Source organism: Oryctolagus cuniculus, chromosome 4 (genome assembly GCF_051225735.1).
Source record: "Oryctolagus cuniculus isolate XC-2025 breed Fujian yellow rabbit chromosome 4, ASM5122573v1, whole genome shotgun sequence".
Classification (NCBI taxonomy): domain Eukaryota; kingdom Metazoa; phylum Chordata; class Mammalia; order Lagomorpha; family Leporidae; genus Oryctolagus; species Oryctolagus cuniculus.
Window position 1 is genome coordinate 76,148,224 of NC_142870.1, and position 21,850 is coordinate 76,170,073.

At 39.6% G+C, this 21,850-nt stretch overlaps 1 protein-coding gene and 1 pseudogene across 4 annotated transcripts in view; both read left to right on the forward strand.

Annotated features, from left to right (window-relative positions):
* Positions 1 to 19,511, forward strand: part of CFAP91 (cilia and flagella associated protein 91) — a 61,750-nt gene extending 42,239 nt beyond the window's left edge. Inside the window, exons 14-18 of one of the 4 annotated variants that reach the window (XM_070072179.2) lie at positions 765 to 986; positions 4,610 to 4,758; positions 5,330 to 5,421; positions 8,997 to 9,170; positions 19,185 to 19,511. In XM_070072179.2, coding sequence (XP_069928280.2) covers positions 765 to 986; positions 4,610 to 4,758; positions 5,330 to 5,421; positions 8,997 to 9,169 — 636 coding nt within the window. In that variant the 3' untranslated portion in view covers position 9,170; positions 19,185 to 19,511. Of the gene's footprint in view, positions 1 to 764; positions 987 to 4,609; positions 4,759 to 5,329; positions 5,422 to 8,996; positions 9,171 to 13,889; positions 14,025 to 15,380; positions 15,505 to 19,184 lie in introns of those variants that run through there. The other 3 variants (XM_070072182.2, XM_070072180.2, XM_070072181.2) reach the window with 3 other exon arrangements.
* On the forward strand, positions 13,626 to 14,966 carry LOC149127013 (eukaryotic initiation factor 4A-II pseudogene; annotated as a pseudogene).
* Positions 19,512 to 21,850: the final 2,339 nt, after the last annotated feature.

The window sequence follows — 21,850 nt, forward strand, 5'->3', positions numbered from 1 at the left end:
TGAACTTTAAACGTTTCTTTTCTCCATGTGTCAAAGCCAGGACACAGGACTCCACAGATAGGTGCCGAGGCTTACTCCTGGCCCAGAGCGCCAAAGGCTCCCGATTTTCCTTCTGATCGTGTAAACATTTAGGCTTTTTCCCGGGCTGTTTGTGAGATGGTTCTTAGTAGCTCTGAAGTTATTAAAAGACTCAGAAGTATGAAGGTTTTCTACTTTCATGTTACTGGAGATCATAAAATTCCCCAAACTTGTGTGAAAAGACAAGACATTAAAAAATGAAAACGATCTTCATAGCATCTCAGCCTTTTGGCTAAGATCAAGTGTAAAAGATTTAGAAGTATTGTGAGTGAATTTCTAGGAGATTCTATTTCATTAATCCCCGCTATTATCTTTAATAAAAACCTTGACATTTCCCTTCATGTCTGGGAAGACTTACTTTATCTTCTAGATAAAGTTGAAAGAAAAAGCCATTCTGTGCGCTGGCTCACAGAAAGGTTTTTCTGAATCCTCTTCATAATTTGGAGATCACAACCCATCAGCGCCTGAGGAATCTACTTTTTCATATCTAAGCTTGTAAGAAGTTTTCCTAATAGGAACCTGTGAGGAGGGGAGATAATATTACTAATAAAACTAGGCGCGTTCTGAAAGTGAATTGACTCTCAGAAGTTCTGGGGAATCTAGCATCCTTCCTGATACCCCCCCCCCCCCCCCCCGCTCAGAGAGGAATTTGCTATTATATTATAATAAGTTGCATTATTTTCAAGGTGTCACTGATTGAAAACCATTTGGCTGGCCTGGAGGGAAAGGCCCTGGCAGACATGTTCGACTTCCTGTCCAAAGAGCTGGTGAGACTGCAGGAAGAGAGGAGGATCCACGCCTTCGCCATGCTCGCCGAGCGCCAGCGACGGATGCGGGAGGCGGAGGAGAGCGGCCGGCGCCAGGCGGAGCAGAGGCGCCTGCGCGAGGAGGACAAGATCTTCAAGGAGGTCAGTCGGGTGGCCGGTGCTCAGAAGCTGCCTGGAAGGCGCGGGTCCAACAAAAGAGCCACATGTGGTGAACCGGCATTTGTTTCTTGGTTTTCCTACTATATGCTGAGTCCTGTGCAAAGGCACTGTGGGCTGTTTTGGGAAAAAAAAAAAAAAAAAAAAAACAACCCGAGAAGGTCCCTTCTCTCCTGGAGCGTAAGTAACACGGGAATATAGGGCAAAAAATGTCATGAGTTCCATGAAGCAAGCACATAAGCACATGGAGCTCAGCGATGTATTTTAAACAGATTCCTCTGCTTGCTGTGTGGAGAATAGGTCTGGGGCGGGCGGAGTGGGAACAGGGGTGGGGCGGGGTGGGGGCAGAGAGGCTGTTGAAACAGTGAGGTTGGGTGAGAATCAGGCAGAATCCAGTCTGATGTTTCGGGTGTGAGCAGCTGGTAGATGACGGTTCTGGCTTCTGCCCTGGCAGGTGGAGAGGGGGACAGTGCAGGGACGGAATTCGGAATTCAGTTTACATTCATTGGGACAACTTAGTGGAAGTCTCACGTCTGTGGGTGGATATACAAGATGGAACTTAGAAGAGAGGCTTGGCTGAAGATGGACATTCGAGAACTAGGGTACCAGGCTGGTGAATGAACATTCCGACCAGGGTGTGATGGGTGTGAAATGCCAAGGTGACCAAGATGCAAATTCAGGGGAGCTTCTAGGAACCAGTACTATTTGGAAGTACTCTCACCGCATAGAGGATACGGGAGGTCACATGTTGACGTTGGAGGGAGATCTCTTTCAAGGGAGCTGCGCCATGACTAGCACTACCCTGTCCCCACGCCTAGAGGTGCTTCCCTGTTCCTGTGATCAAGGTAACCAGAAATGGGAAAGAGAGAAAGAACCAGCCTGGAACTTACGAACATTTCTCTCCAAGAAGCTGTCTGAATCCACGTGTGAACTACTTGAGCTCAACACCTTAAAAAACAAAAGCAACACACCTTGTCAATTTGGAAGTCTTATTTGGTCTGAGATTTTGATGTTTTAGCTAATTCTGATGGAATTAAGGTCAATCCATTAACAGTATTTGGTGTGTATCTTTTTAATGGAAAAAAAAAAAGCTTTTTGGTTGAAACTAAACAAATTAAACAGATTACCCTCCCTGAGTACAGTTTAGCAAGTTTGAAGCTATAAGTTGTGACGTTCAAAGTTCTAACTTTGGTTGCAGATTATCTATAATGTTTAACAATGTATAACAATCACTGGTATTCCAGCTTCCTACCACCTTAACACATTTTTCTTCAAAAGAAGTTACTGAGATTTATAAATTATTGACAGACCAGCCCCTACCATCCCCTACCTGATACCCTGAAGGAAAAACCAGCTGGGAACGAGAATAACTAATGAGGGTGAGAATAAAAATAAATGGGATAGAGGAACCGTTGTTCTCAAGAACAGAGACAGGAGCAAAGCTTCTTGGAAGCTGTCTTCTGAATGGTGATGAGGCCAGCAAGTGCCAGCTGTTTCTAGGAAGGGCAAGTAGGAAGCTAGGATAAGTCTTCCAGCTGGATTTCAGGACCACTTATATAAATAACGTATCAGCTACACACCCACGATTCAAATACCATCTGTCATTTTCATTTTCAATCTTTCTAATTAAAATACAGTTTCTATTTTCCTTCCTACATTCCTAACCTCTCTTCATATAGATTCCCCTTGATAAAAATGAAGGTAAATATTCTTGCACATAAATATATCAAAAGACAGGCATATATTTAATACATTTCCATAAAATAGCACATAGAAACACAGTCCCATTCATACTTAAATATATGTGCACTTTTGCAAGCATGTACACAAGGAAATGTCCACCCATATTTTCCAGTATGTAGAGTATTATCAAAACTATGGAGGAGCATACAGAGACACACATGTGGCCACCTAGATTTCCTCAGTAGGCTGTGCACATATAAGCACAATTGTGTACAAAAACTTACTCATTTATAAAGAATGTGTAAACCCACAAGTGCACATGTTGGTCTGAGTGGACCACATTATCCACTTCTCTACCATTGTATGACTTGGCTGCCTGGCTGTCACATGTAGGTGTGATCTGCTTCCTAAATAAGACAGTGGGCTCTGGGGGGGTGGGTCTGCTGTCTGTTCCCTTTTTGTCTACCGTAACACCACCAAAGATCACGTACATAGTAGACATTTAGCAAATATATTTTGGTTGGCTCGTCATTTGGTTGGTACTGCATTAAGCTGGCCATTGAGACCCACCCATAAGGAAGGCATGGGGAGTCAAGGCTGGTGTTTTACAGGTTTACACAATACTCATACCTATTACATACTCAGAGTCAACCTGCAATGCCAGTCAAGAAACAGATACTGAATTGTTACTGAGTCTCAGCCATGGCCCCGTTACAAGGAAACATGCAGACCTGAAATAGAAAAGTGTTCTGCAGCAGCCTGCTTCCCCTCTGGTTGTCCTGCGTGCCCACTGCTCCCTGGCAGTGTGTTCAGTAAGTCCACTCTGCTCATAGTCAGTCAGTCAGTCAATGATGTCCTGTCCCCAAGAAGCTCATAATCTACCAAGGAAACAGGATATATACACACATATATATGTATATACAACTATTCTGCACTCAATACTTACAATACTTCTTGTGTATATACCAAAAACTGAACTAGACAGCTCATGACTGCATACTTAGGGAGCGAAATTATAAGGAGAAAGAAGTGCTTGCTCTGGAGGTAAAAAGGGGTTGTGGTCAGGAAGAGCCCACAGAGCCTTTCTATGTTACTAGCAGTAGCTACATGGGTGCTGGCTTTACCAGAATTCATTACACTGTACATTTATGTGCTCTGCACTTTTCAAAATCTCTATTTCACAATTTCAAGAAGGCTTAAAAAGCAGCAAATCAGGGCTAATAACGATTGTTCAATGAATTCGCCAGAGACTCAGGATCCATACAGCATTCTGCTATTCGAACACTAAGGCATGGCCATTGTGTTAATTTAAGATGAAAGCTGGTGGTTTAGAACTATGTCCTCATACAACAAGAAATGAAATGAAAAACAAAGAAGCCAGGGCTCTCTCCCTTTAAGAATCCTTTCTGGAAGGTGCACCTGTCACTTCTGTATATATTCCCTTGATCAGAACTTGGTCATAGAGCTGCTCTGAGTGCTGAGAGACGTGGTCTTTATTCCAGGCACTAATTTGCCAAGCTAAATTCCAGGGATCCTATCATTTTAGAGGGCAGAAAGGACATTGGAAAAGATCCCATAGTCTCTGCTACAGTTAGATCATTGGACCAGGTCATAATGCTGGTGTGAACAAAGCCAGGATCCAAATAAGTATAGTTGATACTGAAGCCCATAATCTTACAGCAGTGCTTTACTGCCCACCCCAAAGTAAGATCCTTAATTTTACAGTAGGCATAATGGGTGGGGTTGCCCATAATGGATAGCTAGGTGGAGGAGAAACAGACTGACTTGATGGTAAAAGAAAGGAGCTATTGACTTAATGGACAAAATACACGTGCTTTAAAGAAGTCAACCAGTGTTTGCCTGTTTTTCTTGTTTGTGATAGCATTGCTGTTCTCAGTAAGTGGGGGTATTTTCACTTTATGTAGGTCATTAAAGTTCATCAAAGCACTGTATCCTCCTACTTGGAAGAGATAATCCTAAATACTGAAGAGAATACCGCAGAAGAACACGCCAGGGCAGAAATTGAAAAGATGGCTGAGGAAATCAATGACATTGCTTATGAAATGGAAAATCGGTATGTAGCAAGAAACTTGTCTGTGGACTGGACAGCCCATTTGCTGTTAGATGCATTTTGTGGGGAGTGCTTAAGACTTCACCACCAATCAATCTCCATTGCTTTCTTAGCGTAACTCTTTAGAATCTAACACGGTTATACATCTAGATGGAAGGAGAACAGGAAATTGAATTTTCAGCTATCTGTTGCAGTCTGGATGATTTTCATATTACTCACATCTAGAACACGCAGAAGCATAGAAGCACTGTGAATACACGTGTGCTTCATTGCTAGGACTTCGTCCCAAGGCTTTTGGCTTCCATGTGGGAGCTGTGTTTCTCATTTTCTCTTCCTAGTGGTTGGCGGGGTGGGAGGTGGTAAAAGAAGGACAGGGTCAAATCCAAGTTTTCTATGGAGTTAAACCTGCTCGCTGGGAATGTGATGTTTCACATTCCTTAATCAAGGAGCTGTTGCTGGCAGGACTTGAGCAGTAGAGCTGCCGAAACAAGCATGGAAGAGCCAAGTGCAGATCTGCAGCTCCAGCCAAGAAACAAAATTGAAGGTTTTTTTTTTTTTTTTTTTAATGTTTCAGTCGAACTCGTCTTCAGTCAGAGGAGATTGTTGCTGAGTTGGTGTATAGTTTTCTGATCCCAGAAGTGCAAAAAGACTTTGTTAAAGAGAAAGGTAAGCCAGAGGCAGCACTTCACTTTAGGATCTTTAAAAGATGAAAATCATTTTCAGGGTCCCAGAGTTAAACTTCAACAGAGGAATGAGGGAATTTCTGAAGGAGAGTGAGTGAGTTTTCTTATTTCAGAGCTTGCCAAGTTCTCTTTGTGCAGTCTGATTCCACAATATAATCCCCCTGGAATAGATGGGATGCAGTTCTGATAAACTTAACAAATTACCAGATACAACCTTCCGTGGAAGGGAGTTTCCAGGTTCCCAGAAGAGGTGTATTTTATGACTCAGACCATAGCAGCCCTTTGGAGGCAGGGCACGTGTGAAGCACAGTTACCTGAATGGCCTACCTCCACTACTCTGCTCTGCCCGAGCCACAGATCTCTTCTTTCTGCTGGGGCCACATTTAAGTCTAAATATCCTAATTTGTCATTGGTCAAAAGTGTCATTTAAAAACGTTTATTTGAGAGAGACAGACAGAGAGCTTCCGTCTGCTAGTTCACTATCCAGATGTCTACAGTGGCCAGGACTGGGCTGGGGTTCATCCAGGGCTGGAGCTGGGAGCTGGAAACTCACTTTGAGTCTCCTGTGTGAGTGGCAGAGACCCAGCTAGCGCTCTGAGCCATCACCATTGCCCCTCAGGCTAGGCGTTAGCAAGAAACTGGGATCTGGAGTTGGAGCCAGGAACTGAACCCAGCCGCTCTGATTTGGGACACAGGTGCCTTAATTACTAGACCAAAGGCCTACCACAGAAGTGGCACAGTTTTAAAGATTGATGCTTTTAGGCAATAGAGGAGGAAAAAAAATTATGTATTAAACCGAAGAGGGTTTTGCTGGAGCTTTGGTGGCGGGCCTGATCCCAGAGGCAGGGAGGGAACCAGGAGAAGACACTATTTCAGGTAACTGACAGCTCAGAACCTTTCAGGACTATGAAGAATCTGAGCAGGTGTAAGCAGGTATTGTGCAGAATTTCAGGTTGCTCTGTCAGGCATGTGGGTGTGGCAGGGTTCTAACACATTTGGAGAAGACAAAGCAATACCTTACTGTCCCATTACATGGTGGTTGTATAATTTTTAAATGGGTACTCTTTAGTAATAAGCATTTAGTTTGTTTCCAGTGTTTTCTTTCCACCATAAGTGATGAAAGCATCCTATTTTATATATATCCTGGCCAGGCTTCTCAGAGTAAATTCCTAGCAATGCAGGTGCTGGGACTGGGACATGTGTGCTTTACATTTTACCAAATTCATATTTGCATCAACAGTGTATGATAGTGTTTCTGGGAACAAAATTCAATTTTCAGATTCTATTATAAAAGGGATCCATGTTTTCCAGATCCCTGAGAAAATATGCATCTCATTTCCACTTCTCCAAGGATCAAATCAAGGCCAGCTCGCTTCAGAGCCACTGAAGGAGAGGGGAAACCAGTGGGCTAATATTTGCTAGTTTGACACCGCCCTCCCCCCTGCCCCAACTGTCCTGGGTCTCAGAGGAAGGGTTCGGAGGAGGAAGTGAACTGAAGGAGTCCAGGGGGACCTGTCTGGGCAAGCTGGGTGTCCTTTAGCCTCTTCGCATTATATTCATGCCATGTCAAAAACGCCATAAGGCCAGGAGCACACATTAAGTCTTTTTCAAACAAGTTTGAACTAGTTTGCCTTTTCGAACAAAAGAAATGTATTAGTGTATTTACTCTTTTTTAAAGATTTCTTTATTTTTATTTTTATTTGAAAAGCAGAGTTACAGAAAAGCAGAAGGAGAGAGAGAGACAGAGACAGAGAGACAAAGAGAGACAGAGAGGTTTTCTATTCCCTGGTTCACTCCCCGAATGGTTGCACGACTGGAGCTAGGCCCATCTGAAGCCAGGAGCCAGGAGCTTCTTCTGGGTCTCCCACACAGGTGCAGGAGCTCAAGGACTTGGGCCATCTTCTACTGCTTTCCCAGGCCATAGCAGAGAGCTGGATCAGAAGTGGAGCAGCTGGGACTTGAACCAGCGCCCATATGGGGATGCCGGTACTGCAGATGTGCTATACCACAGTGCCGGCCCCATATTTATGCTTTATACAAAATTAAGATATTATTATATATAGAACATTTTGAATTATCACACTTTTTAAAAAGCTGAGGGGTCATAAAGACCTTAAAGAGACTTGTGAAATAACAGTAACTACCCAATCGTAAATGCATGTTAAGTTCTAGTGAGCATACTAAGCATTTTAAAATGTACATTATCGTGTTGTACTTTGCGAATTAATGGTAAAACTACTATTCAAACAGTACTCTATACTTTGTGTGTCTGTGTGGGTGCAGTCTGTTGAAATCTTTACTTAGTATATACTAAGTTGATCTTCTGTATATAAAGATAATTGAAAATGAATCTTAATGAAGAATGGGATGGGAGAGGGAGTGGGAGATGGGATGGTTGCAAGTGGGAGGGAGGTTATGGGGGGAAAAGCTGCTATAATCCAAAAGTTGTACTTTGGAAATTTATATTTATTAAATAAAAGTTGAAAATAAAAAATAAAATGTACATTATCTCAATGTCTTACAACAGCTGTAGATGTATTCTTGTCTCTTTGTTAAGAAAGTTAGTGTGTGGAGACACAGAGCTTGAAGATTTGAACCATTATCTGTGTGTCTCCAAAGACCCCACTTTTTCAACCATACTACTGCTAAGTGCTATGAGCTGCTGTGTGAATTACCCTCTGTAAAATCACTGATAGCAAAATGGCAAAGAATTCACGCATTTTTTACTGTCCTTTACTAGTGTGCGACTGAACAAATTTCCTATCTCTCTGAAAGTGGAGATATTAATAATATTCTCTTTGAGGGTTTTGGGAAGATAAATCAGTAGTGATATGTCAGCTGCTTAAAACAGTGCCTGACACGTGTGAGGACAACATCATCAACATTATCGTCTTCATCACCACTCCTTTCTAAGGATTCTGATGCTTAGTATTGTCTCTACTAAGCCTTGACCATAAATATCCCTAGAATTCAGAGCTGTGATCACCTTCTAAAATCATGAGCTTAGAAACTCATCATCAATCAAAAAGTACCCTCCGTGTTAGGAATTGAGTCTCAGAGAAGACAAAGTCTTGACTTTTAAGTCATTTATAGTCTAAATGGAAAACACAGCGCAGCCCGCCTGAAATGCTTCAACAGTGAACAGGTTGGTACACATTCAGGGGGTAAATGGTAAATGTGGGCTGACATAATCAAGAGAGAGTTCCTGGGGGACCTGGAACCTGAGCTGAGCTCCGCTAGAGGGCTGGGATCTGGAGTGCAGGCCTTCCAGGCGAGGGAGACTGCTGAGTCAGGAATGAGGATGAGCCTGCAGGTGGGGAGGTTGGCCAGACCAAGCCAGAGTGGGGACAGAGGATGCAGCAAGAGGCAATGTGTGCATTTGGTTTACCCTGAAAAGAGATCCTTCTAAAACAGAGAGCAGGTCATTTCTACTTAACCCAATCAGTCCTAAATGTTGGTTTGCAAAATTACTGTTTCTGTCGTTACTCCCTTGAAAGCATTAGGCAGTGGTTTCATGGAGACTTTGAGAGTGAACATTCTTCTGTGGCTTTGGTGCAGTGAGGAATGCCCAGCGGAAGCACATTCTCGCGGCCCACCAGATCATCCATGGGCACACAGAGGCTGTGGTGCAACAGAGACTCGCTGAGCAGCAGCAGGAGCAGGAGCAAAATGAGGTCTCAGATGCCGCCAGGGCGCTTGAGGAAGAAACTCAAAATGAGCAAAACAGCTAAGGTGAGTTTGATTTTCTATCTGCAAAGAGGGAGAGAGAGAGAAAGAAGGAGGAGGAGGAACTGTTGCATTGTTCAGCTTTGTGCCACGCTCTAACAAAGGTACAAAAAGGTTGCCCACTGTTCAAGCAAATGAAGCACTTGTATTTAAATTGGCGCTTCATCTTGGTTATGGCATTTACTCTTGAAATTATTCAAGAATTAGAGTTGATATTACCGCAATTAAACTCGTGTGATCCAGGAAACAAGGACTCCTGATTATTTTCATGGGTCTTTTCAACCCATGACTGTACCTTGGAACAGATAAAGCTACAGAATGTGTCAGTGTTGTTAAAAGGAAAAGAGAAGCTTGCTCTTGTGGAGGTAGTTAAGGTATGCCCCAAGGCTGGTGCTGGTTGTAAGCCCAGCAGGAGGCACAGAGCCTGCCAGTTCTAGCCCAAACACCTTCTGTAATGCCCGTGAGGGCTTGGTCTCAGGCTCAACAAAACATTCAGATTCACATGGCTAGCATAGGCCTCACCTTTAAAAGAAAAAGTTTATTTAATTTTTTATTTAATTTGAAAGGCAGAGTGACACATACACACATGTACAAGGAAAAGAGATTCGCATTGGAAAGGTGCAGGAGCTGCCCCAGCTTAAAAGCCTGATACCCCAGAGCCAGAATCTCCTCTAATAATTCTGAAGAACTAGCTTCCCAGATCCCACAATAGATGCACTCACTGACAAAAGTCAGCACGCTCAGGGAACTGTGGTGCTATTGCTTCCTATTAGGTATCAATAATTTATTTGTAAACCTTCCCCGTTCAGAGGTAATTTACCAATCAGGGGTCATTCTTGCCTTCAGTGAAGTTGCTTAGTAGCTCACTGGTGTAAACCACATTATCTGGTTGCTGGGAAAACAGAGCTAAAGAGTCAATTGAAGGTAAAATTGTCATACTGAAGGGGAAAGGGAGTGACCCTTTGTCTATACCTTCTCCCCAAGTCCTTCCGCGAAGAGGCACCGCTTCTGCTACTCTGCCCTGAGGGTGTGCTCACTGTCAGGTGGGAGGGAAGGCGGCAAGGCCTAGAGAGACGTTTTAGTCCTTTGGGGCTTGGCAGGCTCTGCTACTGTGCACTCTTATACACATAACTTCCCTTCTCCTGAACATATTACCAAGAACCCTCTGCAAGGGTGCCTGTTGGCATCGTAGGTCCCCATCAGAGGGGTCATGGAAGAAAAAATGAGATGAAGGCAAAGTTAAAAAAGAGAACGGTGAGAAAACTGTTAAGTGACTCTTGAATGTCATGCTATGGCTGTCAATTCCAGCTGAAAAACTTTTGTCTTTAATGATGATTTCTCCGAAATCATTGACCATATAAACGTGTTACCATGTAACATCATATAGTATCTTTAAAACACAAATTCAACAACCAAAACATTTTTGCTACTTTATTATAGGATAAAAGTAAGCCTTAGGGTTGGGGTGTCATTTTTCTGAACTGCAAATTTAATAAGACTGGTAATTTACACAGTTCGAGATAAATATACATGCAATTATTTCTGATTATGATACCTGATTTATGACATTCATAGTGACTTATGAAATCAAGCCAGACAAGTGCAAAAAAAATCTCTGTTTTGTACTTACAGTAAAATTAATTTAATTAAAACCTATGTAAAGCATATATGACAGTTACAAAATCCAGCTGAAAAAAATCTAGTCCAACTAAATAAAGACAGTCAGCAAAGATGATCAATAAATTAAATGGTTGAAATAAAATGCTTAGTTGCCTTAAAAGTCTATATTCCTCCCTCTTCTGTATTACAGAGGAAAGGATGGAGGGAGAGGTGTGAGATTATTTAATACTGTGTAGGGAAAGAGGCAGTAGGCATGGACCACTGATTTAAAAAGATACATATTTTTTATCGACTTGAAGGCAGTGAGAAGCTAGTAAAAGGAGAGAGTGCCTCAGCCAACTTTTAGACGACAGACATTCCGAGAGTTGGGGCTGGCATTTGGAGCCTGGGGGAATATGTCAATTTTGAAAAATATGGTTGGAACACTGTACAGTGATTTTAAAAGCTTTGCAGAACTAAGGAGAAAAAAACTGGAGTCAGAGTTGAGGCCCTAATAAACCACCCTAATTTGGTTAGGATCTCAAATGCTGTGCATAGTAGAAGTAAGTCAGCCTTGATATATACTAAAGTTTAGCTTCTAATCATCCGAATGGTTTGCAAAAATCTCAATCCCAGAAGCTGATTTAGGGAGAACTTTGATTCCTGTTGCCTCAAGAAATCTGTTAGAAATAAAACTTGCTTTACCTTTGTAGTTAACATAATCCCAGGTGTCAATTTATTATTACAAACAGTTTTTCATATATAATTTCTAAAACAGAATCAGGGATGTCCAGGTATGTGAGGAGAAATAACAAGTGAACAGGTAGCAGGAGAAACACTAGATGACATAAACAGACAAAAAGGGATATAAAATCTTGGAATTATTGTACACAGACTTTATAATAACTCTTATGGAAATATAGCCTCCAGAATTATGAAAAAATAAATTATGGATAAGCTACCATCTATGGTGTTTTGTTATGGAAGCCCCAACTGAGTAAGACAGATTTTGGTACCTAAACACAGGGAAGCGGCTTTGGAACTGGGTAATGGGTAGACACAGGAAGCTTTCCTGAGCCTGCTATTAACAGTGATTCCAGTGAGGTCTCAGATACATGTGGAAGATGCTATTGGAAACTGGAAGAAGGAGGACCATTGTATATAAAGTGGTATATAACTTGACTGTATTCTATTGTTTTATGGAAGGTAGAACTTTTAAGCAATAACATTGATTTCTAAGCAAAGTATTAAAAGACTAACTTGATTCTTCCTGTTATGATAACATGTGAAAGGCAAGAGATGAATTGAAGAAGGAATTGATAAGAAAAAAGGAACAAAAACTTGAGGATTTGGAAAATTCTCAGCTTTTCCATATTGCAAAATATATGAGAGAACATGTTCTAAGGGATGTGATTGAGTAGCCACTGCGTAGTTTCTGGGATTATATTAGAGGAAGCACTGCCAGTTTGGATTGAGGGGGCAGAGGCAGGATGATTTTAAGGAAGGCTGTTGAAATCCTTGGGTTTGACAGGATGAGACAATAGAACTATTGTGCTGTGAACATGCCCTGTCTTCAAGAAGGGAAAATGACCCCAAAGGAGATTCCAAAATCAGTAGGACCATTGCTTCAGTTCCAACAGACCAGACAGCCTCTGTCCAGAATCTTAGGAATGGGACTGTCTGATGGATAGAGCCACAGTCTACATCATACTGAATGGGAAAAGATGAAATAATTTCCTCAAAGGTGTCCACTTTCACTGCTTTTAGACAATATAATATTCGAAGTCTTGGCCACACCAGTTATGCAAGAGAAATATATAAAGACCATCTGAATAGGAAAGGAGGAATCCAAATCATCCTTCATAGTAGACAATATAGTTTAATATGTAGAAAACCTTGAAAATGCCACCAGAAAACTTTGAATGGAAAAAATGAATTCAGTAGGGTTGTCATCCAAAAATCAATGGCCTTTTTATACATCAGTAATCAGATTGTCAGAAAGAAATCAAGTAAGCAACCCTATTCACCATAGATTCCAAAAATGAATAAATAAAATATATAATAATAAATGTAACCAAGGAAGTGGAATAACTGCATACTGAAAGTTATAAAATATTGATGAGAAAAGTAAAGAGAACACTGAAAAATTAAAGATATTATATGTTCATTAATTGGACATTAATATTGTTAAAATGTTCATACTACTGAAAATAATTTACAAATTCAAGACAATGAATATCAAAATACCAATGGCATTCTTCACAGAATTAGAAAATCACTAAATTCATATCCAAAGCAATCCTGGGCAAGAACAAAGCTGGGAGCATTATAATACCTGTCTTCAAAATCTACTACAAAGTTATAATTGAACAACATGGTACTGGCATAAAAACAGACACACATACCAATGGAACAGACTAGATAATCCAAAAATAAATCCATTCTTCTACAGCCAACTTGTTTTCAACAAAGGCAGCAATGATATTCATTGGAGAAAGAAAAGTCTCTTCAATAAATGGTACTGGGAAAACTGAGTGTCTATGTTCAGAAGAAGGAATTTGGACCTTTACTTCACACCACGTATAAAAATTAACTCAAAATGGATTAAATACTTAAATATAAGAAGGAAATCCTGTCATTTGCAACATTATGAATTAACCTGGATGACTGTATACTAAGTAAAATAAATCAGACATAGAAGTACCAGCATAATACCTTCAGCCAGGCCTAAAGTATATGCACATATATGTCTGATCTCTCTTATATGTGGAATCTAAAAAAGTTGAATTCATACAGGTAGACAGTAGATTGGAGGTTACCAGGGGTGGCATACCAGGATATATTAGTCAAAGGATACAGACTTTTGGCTAGGTAGGTGGATTAAGTACAAGAGAGCTATTGTACAGTGTGGTGATAGAGTTAAGAACACATTGTGTTTTGAAAATTGCTGGCAGTAGCTTTTCATTCGGTACTGGGGGGCTCTTTGGACATGCCTGGTGACTCTGCAGACTATAACAAAGAACATGGTGGCTCAGAGGGAATGGACCCTGATGGTGTCATCAGGAGCACCTGGGATGACATTGTAATAACCTTGATGGTAGGAATTTAAAGGAGTCTCTTCTCCAGGGCATCTGTGCTTATGGTTTTGAGAAGCCTTCAGCTATTCAGCAAAGAGCTGTTATTCCTTGCATTAAAGATCCAAAAGGTAATTCTGGCACTTGGAAACTGTGTGGGAGCAACCTGTCATGCCTGCATTGGTGGAACAAACGTTAGAAATGAAATCTGAAAATTGCAGGCAGAAGCACCACATATTTTTGTTGGCACACAGGGAGAGTATGTGATATTAAACACAAGATACCTTTCTTCAAAGTGGATCAAAGTGTTCATTTTGGATGAAGCAGATGAAATGTTGAGCCAAGGCTTTAAGGATCAAATCTATGAGATTTTTCAAAAACTAAATACCAGTATTCAGGTTGTGTTGCTTTCTGCCATGATGCCAACTGATGTGTTAGAAGTGACCAAAAAATTCATGAGAGATCCAATTCAAATTCTGGTGAATAAAGAAGAATTGGCCCTTGAAGGAGTCAAACAGTTCTATATTAACGTTGAAGGAGAGGAATGGAAGTTGGATGCACTTTGTGACCTGTATGAAACACTGACCATTACGCAGGCTGTTGTTTTTCTCAATACAAGGTGCAAAGTGGACTGGCTCACTGAAAAATGCGTGTCAGGGACTTCAGTTTCTGTTCTACATGGTGACATGGACCAGAGGAAATAGATGTCATCATGAGAGAATTCTGACGAGCATCAGCCGTGTTCTGATTGCTTCTGACTTGTTGGCTCGTGGGATTGATGTACAACAAGTGTCTTTGGTTATAAACTATGATTACCTACCAATGGTGGAAACTATATTCACAGAATTGGTAGAGGGGGTCAATTTGGGAGGAAAGGTATGGCTATAAACTTTGTTACTGAAGAAGACAAGAGGATTCTTTGTGACACTGAGACTTTCTACAGTACTAGTGGAGGAAGTGCCCATGCATGTGGCTGTCCTTATTTAATTCCTAGGATGACGTAGTTTGAATGCAGTGCTTGCTGTTGCTGAATAGGCTATCACAATGTGCCTTGTGCTTCTTTCTTTGGGAATATTTGAATCTTGTCTCAGTGCTTATAATGGATCAGAAATACAGATTTTTGATGGCAAAGCAACGTTAGTCGTGAGCTGTTGTGAGGAAAGTCATTGGCTTTTTCCTCTTTAGAGTTAGACTGTTGGGGTGGATATAAAAGATGTGGTCTGTAAAATCTTTCTTTCTTAGACATTTATTTCCTAGTTCTGTAGAAATGGTTGTATTAGATGTTTTCTATCATTTAATAATCTACTTGTGGACTAAAATATATAAGTGCTGTATAAAATTAACCACTTTTGTTAAACTAGCATATCTGCCTTTAATGTGTTTGTCATTAGCCTGAATAGAAAGACCTTTAAAATTGATTTTTTAAAGAGAATATTAGAATGCATTTTGTTTGCTGTTGTGTTTATTCAATTAAGTATTTAGTTAGTGCTAAAAAGAAGAAAATTGCTAACAGTAGATTTTAACTATTTTCACCCCAACAAAGAAAAGCTCAGGACCAGATGTCTACAATGCTAAATTCTACCAGCCTCTTAAAGAAGAAATAATTCCAGTTCTTCTCAAACTATACAAAACAATCAAAAGGGAGGGAATCCTCTCAAACTCCTGTGAGCCAGCATCACCTTAATTCCAAAACTAGAAAAAAGTACAGCAACAAAAAAAGAGAACTATAGACCAATATCCCTGAAGAACATAGATGCAAAAATTCTCAACAAAATACTAGCTAGTTAAATCCAACAACACATCAGAAAGATCATTTACCAAGACCAAATGGGATTTATCCCTGGTATTCGGAGATAGTTCAATATATGCAAATCAATAAATGTGATACATAACATTAACAAATTGAATAATAAAAATCATATGATTATCTCAATAGATGCAGAGAAAGCTTCTGATAAAATACAACATCCTTTCATGATAAAAACCTTAAGCAAATTGGAAAAGAAGGAACAGTCCTCAACACAATCAAGGCAATATATGACAAACCCACAACAAGATCATATTGAATAAGGAAAAGCTGGAGGCATTTCCACTAAGATCTGGAACCAGAAAAAAAGAGTCCCACTTCACCATTGCTATTTAATGTAGTTCTGGAAGTTTTAGCCAGAGCCATTAGACAAGAAAAAGAAATCAAAGGGATAGAAATTAGAAAGGAGGAAGTTAAATTATCCCTTTTTGTATATGACATGATCCTATATAAAGGAGAACCAAAAGACTCCACTAAGACTAGTGAAACTCCTAGGAGAGCTTTGTAAATTTTCAGGATCTAAAAATCAACACACAAAATAATAGCCCTTGTATACATAAGCAATACGATGGCTGAGAAAGAACTTATAAGATCAGTACAATTCATAATAGCTACAAAAGATTTAAAAACCTTGAAATAAATTTAACTAAGGATATAGAAGATCTCTACAATCAAAATTATAAAACATTAAAGAAATAGAAGAGGACACAAAAATGGAAAAATATTCCATATTTGTAGATTGAAAAATTAATATAAAAATGTCCATACTACCCAAAGCAATTTACAGATTCAGTGTCATTCTAATCAAAATACCTAGAGATTCATCCTAGATCAAGAAAAAACAATACTAAAATTCATATGGAAACACAGGGAACTCCAAATAGCTAAAGCAATCTTAAACAACAGAAACAAGGCCAGAGGCTTCACAATACCAGATCTCAAAACATATTACAGGGTAGTTATAATCAAAACAGCCTGATACTGACACAAAACTAGACATGTAGACCAGTGGAACAGAATAGAAACCCCAGAAGCTAACACACATATCTACAACCAACTGATCTTTGACAAATGAGCTAAAATCAATCCCTGAAGAAAGGGCCGTCTTTTCAGCAAATGCTACTGGGAGAATTGGATCTATGCATGCAGAAGTATGAAATAAGACCCCTACCTTACACCTTATGCAAAAATCAACTTAAAATGGACCAAGGATCTAATTATATGACCCAATATCATCAAATTATTAGAGGAAAACATTGGTAAGACATTGGCATAGGCAAAGACTTCTTGGAAAAGACTCCAGAAGCACAGAAAATAAAAGCAAAAATAGACAGATGGTATTACATCAAGCCAAGAAGCTTCTACACTGCAAAGGGAACATTCAACAAAGTGAAGAGACAACCAGCAGAATGGGTGAAAATATTTGCAAACTATGCAACTGATAAAGGATTCATATCCAGAATCTATAAAGAGCTCAAGAAACAACAAAATAAACAATCCAGTTAAGAAATGGGCAAAGGACTTGGACAGGAATTTTTCAAAAGAGGAAATTCAAAGGACCAACAGACACATGAAAAAATACTCAGGATCACTAGCCATCAGGGAAATGCGAATCAAAACCACAGTGAGGTTTCACCTCACCCCAGTTAGAATGGTCTTATACAGAATTCAGCGAATAATAGATGCTGGTGAGGATTTGGGGGAAAAGGTACCTTAATCCACTATTGATGGGAATGTAAACTGGTGCAGCCATTATGGAAGACAATATGGAGATTTTCAGAAATCTGAAAATAGATCTACCATATGACCCAGCCACCCCACTCCTGGGGATTTACCAAAATGAAATGAAATCAATAAATGAAAGAGTGATCTTTACTCCCATGTTTATGGTAGCTCAGTTCACAATAGCTAAGATGTGGAATCCACACAGATGTCCATCAACTAATGACTGGATAAAGAAAATGGGGTAAATGGGGTATATATACACTATGGAATACTACTCAACCTTTATAAAAAAAGAATGAAATCCTGTCTTCTACAACAAAATGGATGCAAATGGAAACCATTATGCTTAGTTAAATAAGCCAGTCCCAAAAAGACAAATATATTGTTTTCTCTGATATATGGCAGTTAATATAGAATACTAAAAAATGTATAGGAATGAAATGGACATGTTATGATTATTATATTTAGCCTTTGTTTATACTCCTGTGGAACTATGGTCTTCCTGCTTTTTACTTGTGGAATATTATGGTTAGCGGTGAATTAAATTCATGACTTTAGAGTGGATTGAAATTTTGTCTTTGTAAAAATATTTTTAGTAAAAAAAAAAGGATGGAGGAGGATTGAGGGAGAGAGAAGAGGGAGGGTAGTGTGATATCTTCTTAGAACTGTACCTATGAAACACATGAAATCTAGTCACTTTATATTAATAAAAATTTAAATAAATAAGAAAATTGCTGAGTAGATTTTAACTGTTTTCACCTCCAAGAAAGAATGTGAAGTGATTCATATGTTAATTAATCCAATTGAGCCATTTCACAATGCATGCATATTTCAAAAACATGTTATATATGATAAACAAATACAGTCTTTGTCAATTAAAAAATAGTGAAATATATTGACTAAAAGTCAAGGTGAAAGGGAAAGAGACTCAGAAACAATACTCATGACCTCCAACATCTGGGCATCAACTTTTCTGAAACAAATGTTCCATACAAACTGCTCTTTGGGACATTCAGAAGCAGCCCTGCTCCTAATATTTGCAAGACCCAGCTCAATAAATTAGAATAAATTAGAGCTTCATGTCATATGCAAATATTTAGAAGTTATAAATCCAGCTAACATACTATTAGGTGCAATGTATTCTCCCCACCTACTTTGACACACATATCCTTAAAATGATAAAACTGAAAGACATGTAAACAGCTGTGGTCTTTTTGTGGTTTCAAGTTGCCAACAATAAAAGATGATGACTTTAATTATTGTGCATGTCTGGCTGTACTATTGATGATCCATTGATCATCAACATTGTTAAGTAATAAAATAAAGGTATGCATATTTGAAGGAAGTTAGAAATACATATGTAAATATGTACATACAAATGTGTGTATGCATGTCTGCAGTATACAGTGAATATTTCTGGGAAGATCAACAAAATATTGATAAGCAGTTGTTACTAGGAATGGAAAGTGGGGATTGGAGGTCATACTGGGAGGAAAGAAACTTGCTTCCCTCGTGTTGATGTTCTTTTGTAGCCTGAATTATTTTATGATATAAACATACTGAGTTTTCATTTGTAGCCCAGTTTAATGTAAAGCTTTTTGTGTTTTAAGTGCTGGAATATGGACATTGAGACTTGGGAAGTAAGAAATTGTTAGATCCCTGGGCACATAAGTTGCAGGCTTGAGGTGTCTGAGGCAGTCTGACTTCAAAGGCTCTATTTTATTGTATCACAGTAAGTTTTGCATCTATGTATCTGGTTTATGCGTGTTTCTAGAAGATGATGTAATCATAAGCATCTGTGTTGTTTTATTGCAGATTGTTGATTTTTTTTAAAGGCACCATATGAATCACTGTAAAGAATTCCAGGAGTTTGTGCTTCTCCCAAAGTGTGCAGCTGTCATGGCCCTGTCATTGTGTGATTCTTGAGAAAAGTGATTTATTTTCCTTAAACTCACAATAATTTAAAATGATTTTCAGTAATAATAGTCAGCTGAAGAGCTATGTCCTCTTTGTTTTTTTTCTAGATGTTCAACCTCAAGAGAAAATTTTCTTATATTTCATTCCAACATTTTGTTAGCTACAAAGATATGCTGGCTTGTTGAAACAAACAAAAAATAAATGTTACTGAATATTTCTTGTGCATTCTTGTTTTGTTTTGTATAGGACATTGGGATTATTGACTAAGGTTGAAAACATGCACCCTCTATCACCCAGCATTTAACCTCCTAGATATCTCTGGAAGAAAAGTGTGAATATATGCACTAACAGGCATGGCCCCCAAACTGGAAACTCAAGTATTCATCTCCATTGGAATGGAAAAATGCACTTTGGTTTGGCTATGACATGGTACATCCACCCACCATTGAGCTCTAGATCCACAGAGAAAGTTAAAAGGAAACTACCCATCCTATGTAATGAAAGATGCTGGAGATGAAGAGAGCTCTCTTTGTTCAATGATTAGCAAGTAGGAAAAAAAATAAATGAACAAAACCATCAACAACAAAGTCACCATGGAGCCCATGTACAGAAGTGACAAAGGAAAATGTATGCTACCCTAAAAACAGAATAAAATCCAACCTTAGGAAATATCTTGCTATAAGAAACAAGAAAAGTTTCAGAGATATCTTGGTGGTTTAAGTAGGAGGTAAAAAGAAAGGGTCTCTTTGGAAAGTGAAATAAGGAATAATAAGGACAGATAAGGCCAACAGACAGATGCAGCCTGAAAGCAAAAGAAACCTGGCTGAGATGAAAAAAAAATGCAAAAAGAAAAGTTCCATGACAAAATGTATATGTCCATTTGAATGCAGTTAGAACATAAATGCCATTAACAGAGAATACTGTTGGTGATGTTGGTGACAAATTTGCTGAGTATCCAATATGGGATAGGGAGAAATGGGCGATGAGATGAAAATGGCAAAGGAGTTAGCTCTGGATAACCGGTCTCACAAGCAATAAGAATTCCAGGAGAAGTCACCAGAACAAATAAATCAGAAACAATGAGCAAAGTTTAATAAAATTTCCAAATTGATCATATGGACTTGTAAAGCTTTGCCCATTTCCATTTCCTCAGAAAATGAGGATGGTGACAAAATGTTCCCCTGAGGAAATAGAAAACTGCTGCACCAGGCAGGAAGCAGCTGCACTTTGTTTTGTTGCTTGAAAGGAGCTAACCTGAACTAGGTCAGGATTATGTTGTTTTCGCTTTTGAAGTAAAGCACCAGGAACACAGACTGAGAAGTGAGTTAGAGCTGCTATGATAGAAGGTGGGAGGGGCCTCCTGGCCTAGGCCTGGCCTAGCCCCAGCCATCACAGCCATTTGGGGAGGGAACCCAGCAGATGGAAGATCTCTTTCTCTCTGTCTCTGTCTTTGTCTCTCTCTCTCTTTCACTCTGCATTTCAAATAAATAAATATAGAAGAAGAAGAAGAAGAAGAAGAAGAAGAAGAAGAAGAAGAAGAAGAAGAAGAAGAAGAAGAAGAAGCAGCAGCAGCAGCAGAGGAGAAGGAGGGGGGAGGGGGAGAGGGGAGTGGGAGGAGACGATGAGGCTGGGCACAGCAGAGAACTGAGTGTTTCTGTGAAGGCCAGGTTGACTGCCTCAGGCTTTGCAGGTCAGGTGATCTCCATTTCAGCTACTCAGCTCTGCCACTGTAGGGCAGAAGCAGCATTGGGTTGTGCGTCAGTGACTGAGCAGTACTGTGTCCCAGTAAAGCTTTGCTTAGAAAAGCCAGGATGCTTGATTGGGCCTATGGGTTAGAGTCTGCCCACCCTAACTGAAGGTAGAATCAGCACATACTTTGAGAAAATATTAAAAATGAGTTTTTACAAAATTCTCATCGATAAATTGAAGTTTACCAGGAAAGGAAAACTTTTCCTGGTGTTGGTAGCCCTCTGTGTATAATGGTTGGAGTTAAAACACAACTTTATAACCTTTGCTCTTGAAAACAGAACACTTAATGGTGATGAAAAAAACTGCTGTTTCCAGCCGTGCGATCATGGACTGGGATGGTGCTACACTGGTGTAGTCAATAGCAATAGAAAATCATAATGAAGGTATTTTCTGAGACAAAGCTTTTTTTTTTTTTTTTTTTTTTTTTTTTGTATTGAGACATCATTAGATTTAGGGAAACCCGGTGCCTTTTAAGAAAGGCACTGCCTCTCTGCCAGTGCTGAAGAGAGGCCAGGTGACAGCCAACGGCAGGACTGACACCTTCTGGAATATGTTTGCCAACCACAGAGAGAATTAACTTTGAAATTAGTAACAAAACAACAATTTAGGACATATCCAAACATTGAAAGTTAAGCAATGCATTTTGAAACAAACTTTTGTCCAAGAAGAAATGACAGGGGCCCGTGTGGTGGCATAGCAGGTTAAGTTTCCACCTGTGACGCCAGCATCCCATATCAGTGCCATTTGGAGTCCCTGCTGTTCTACTTCTGATGAAGCTTCTTGCTAATGATCCTGTGAGAGCAGCAGAAGATGGC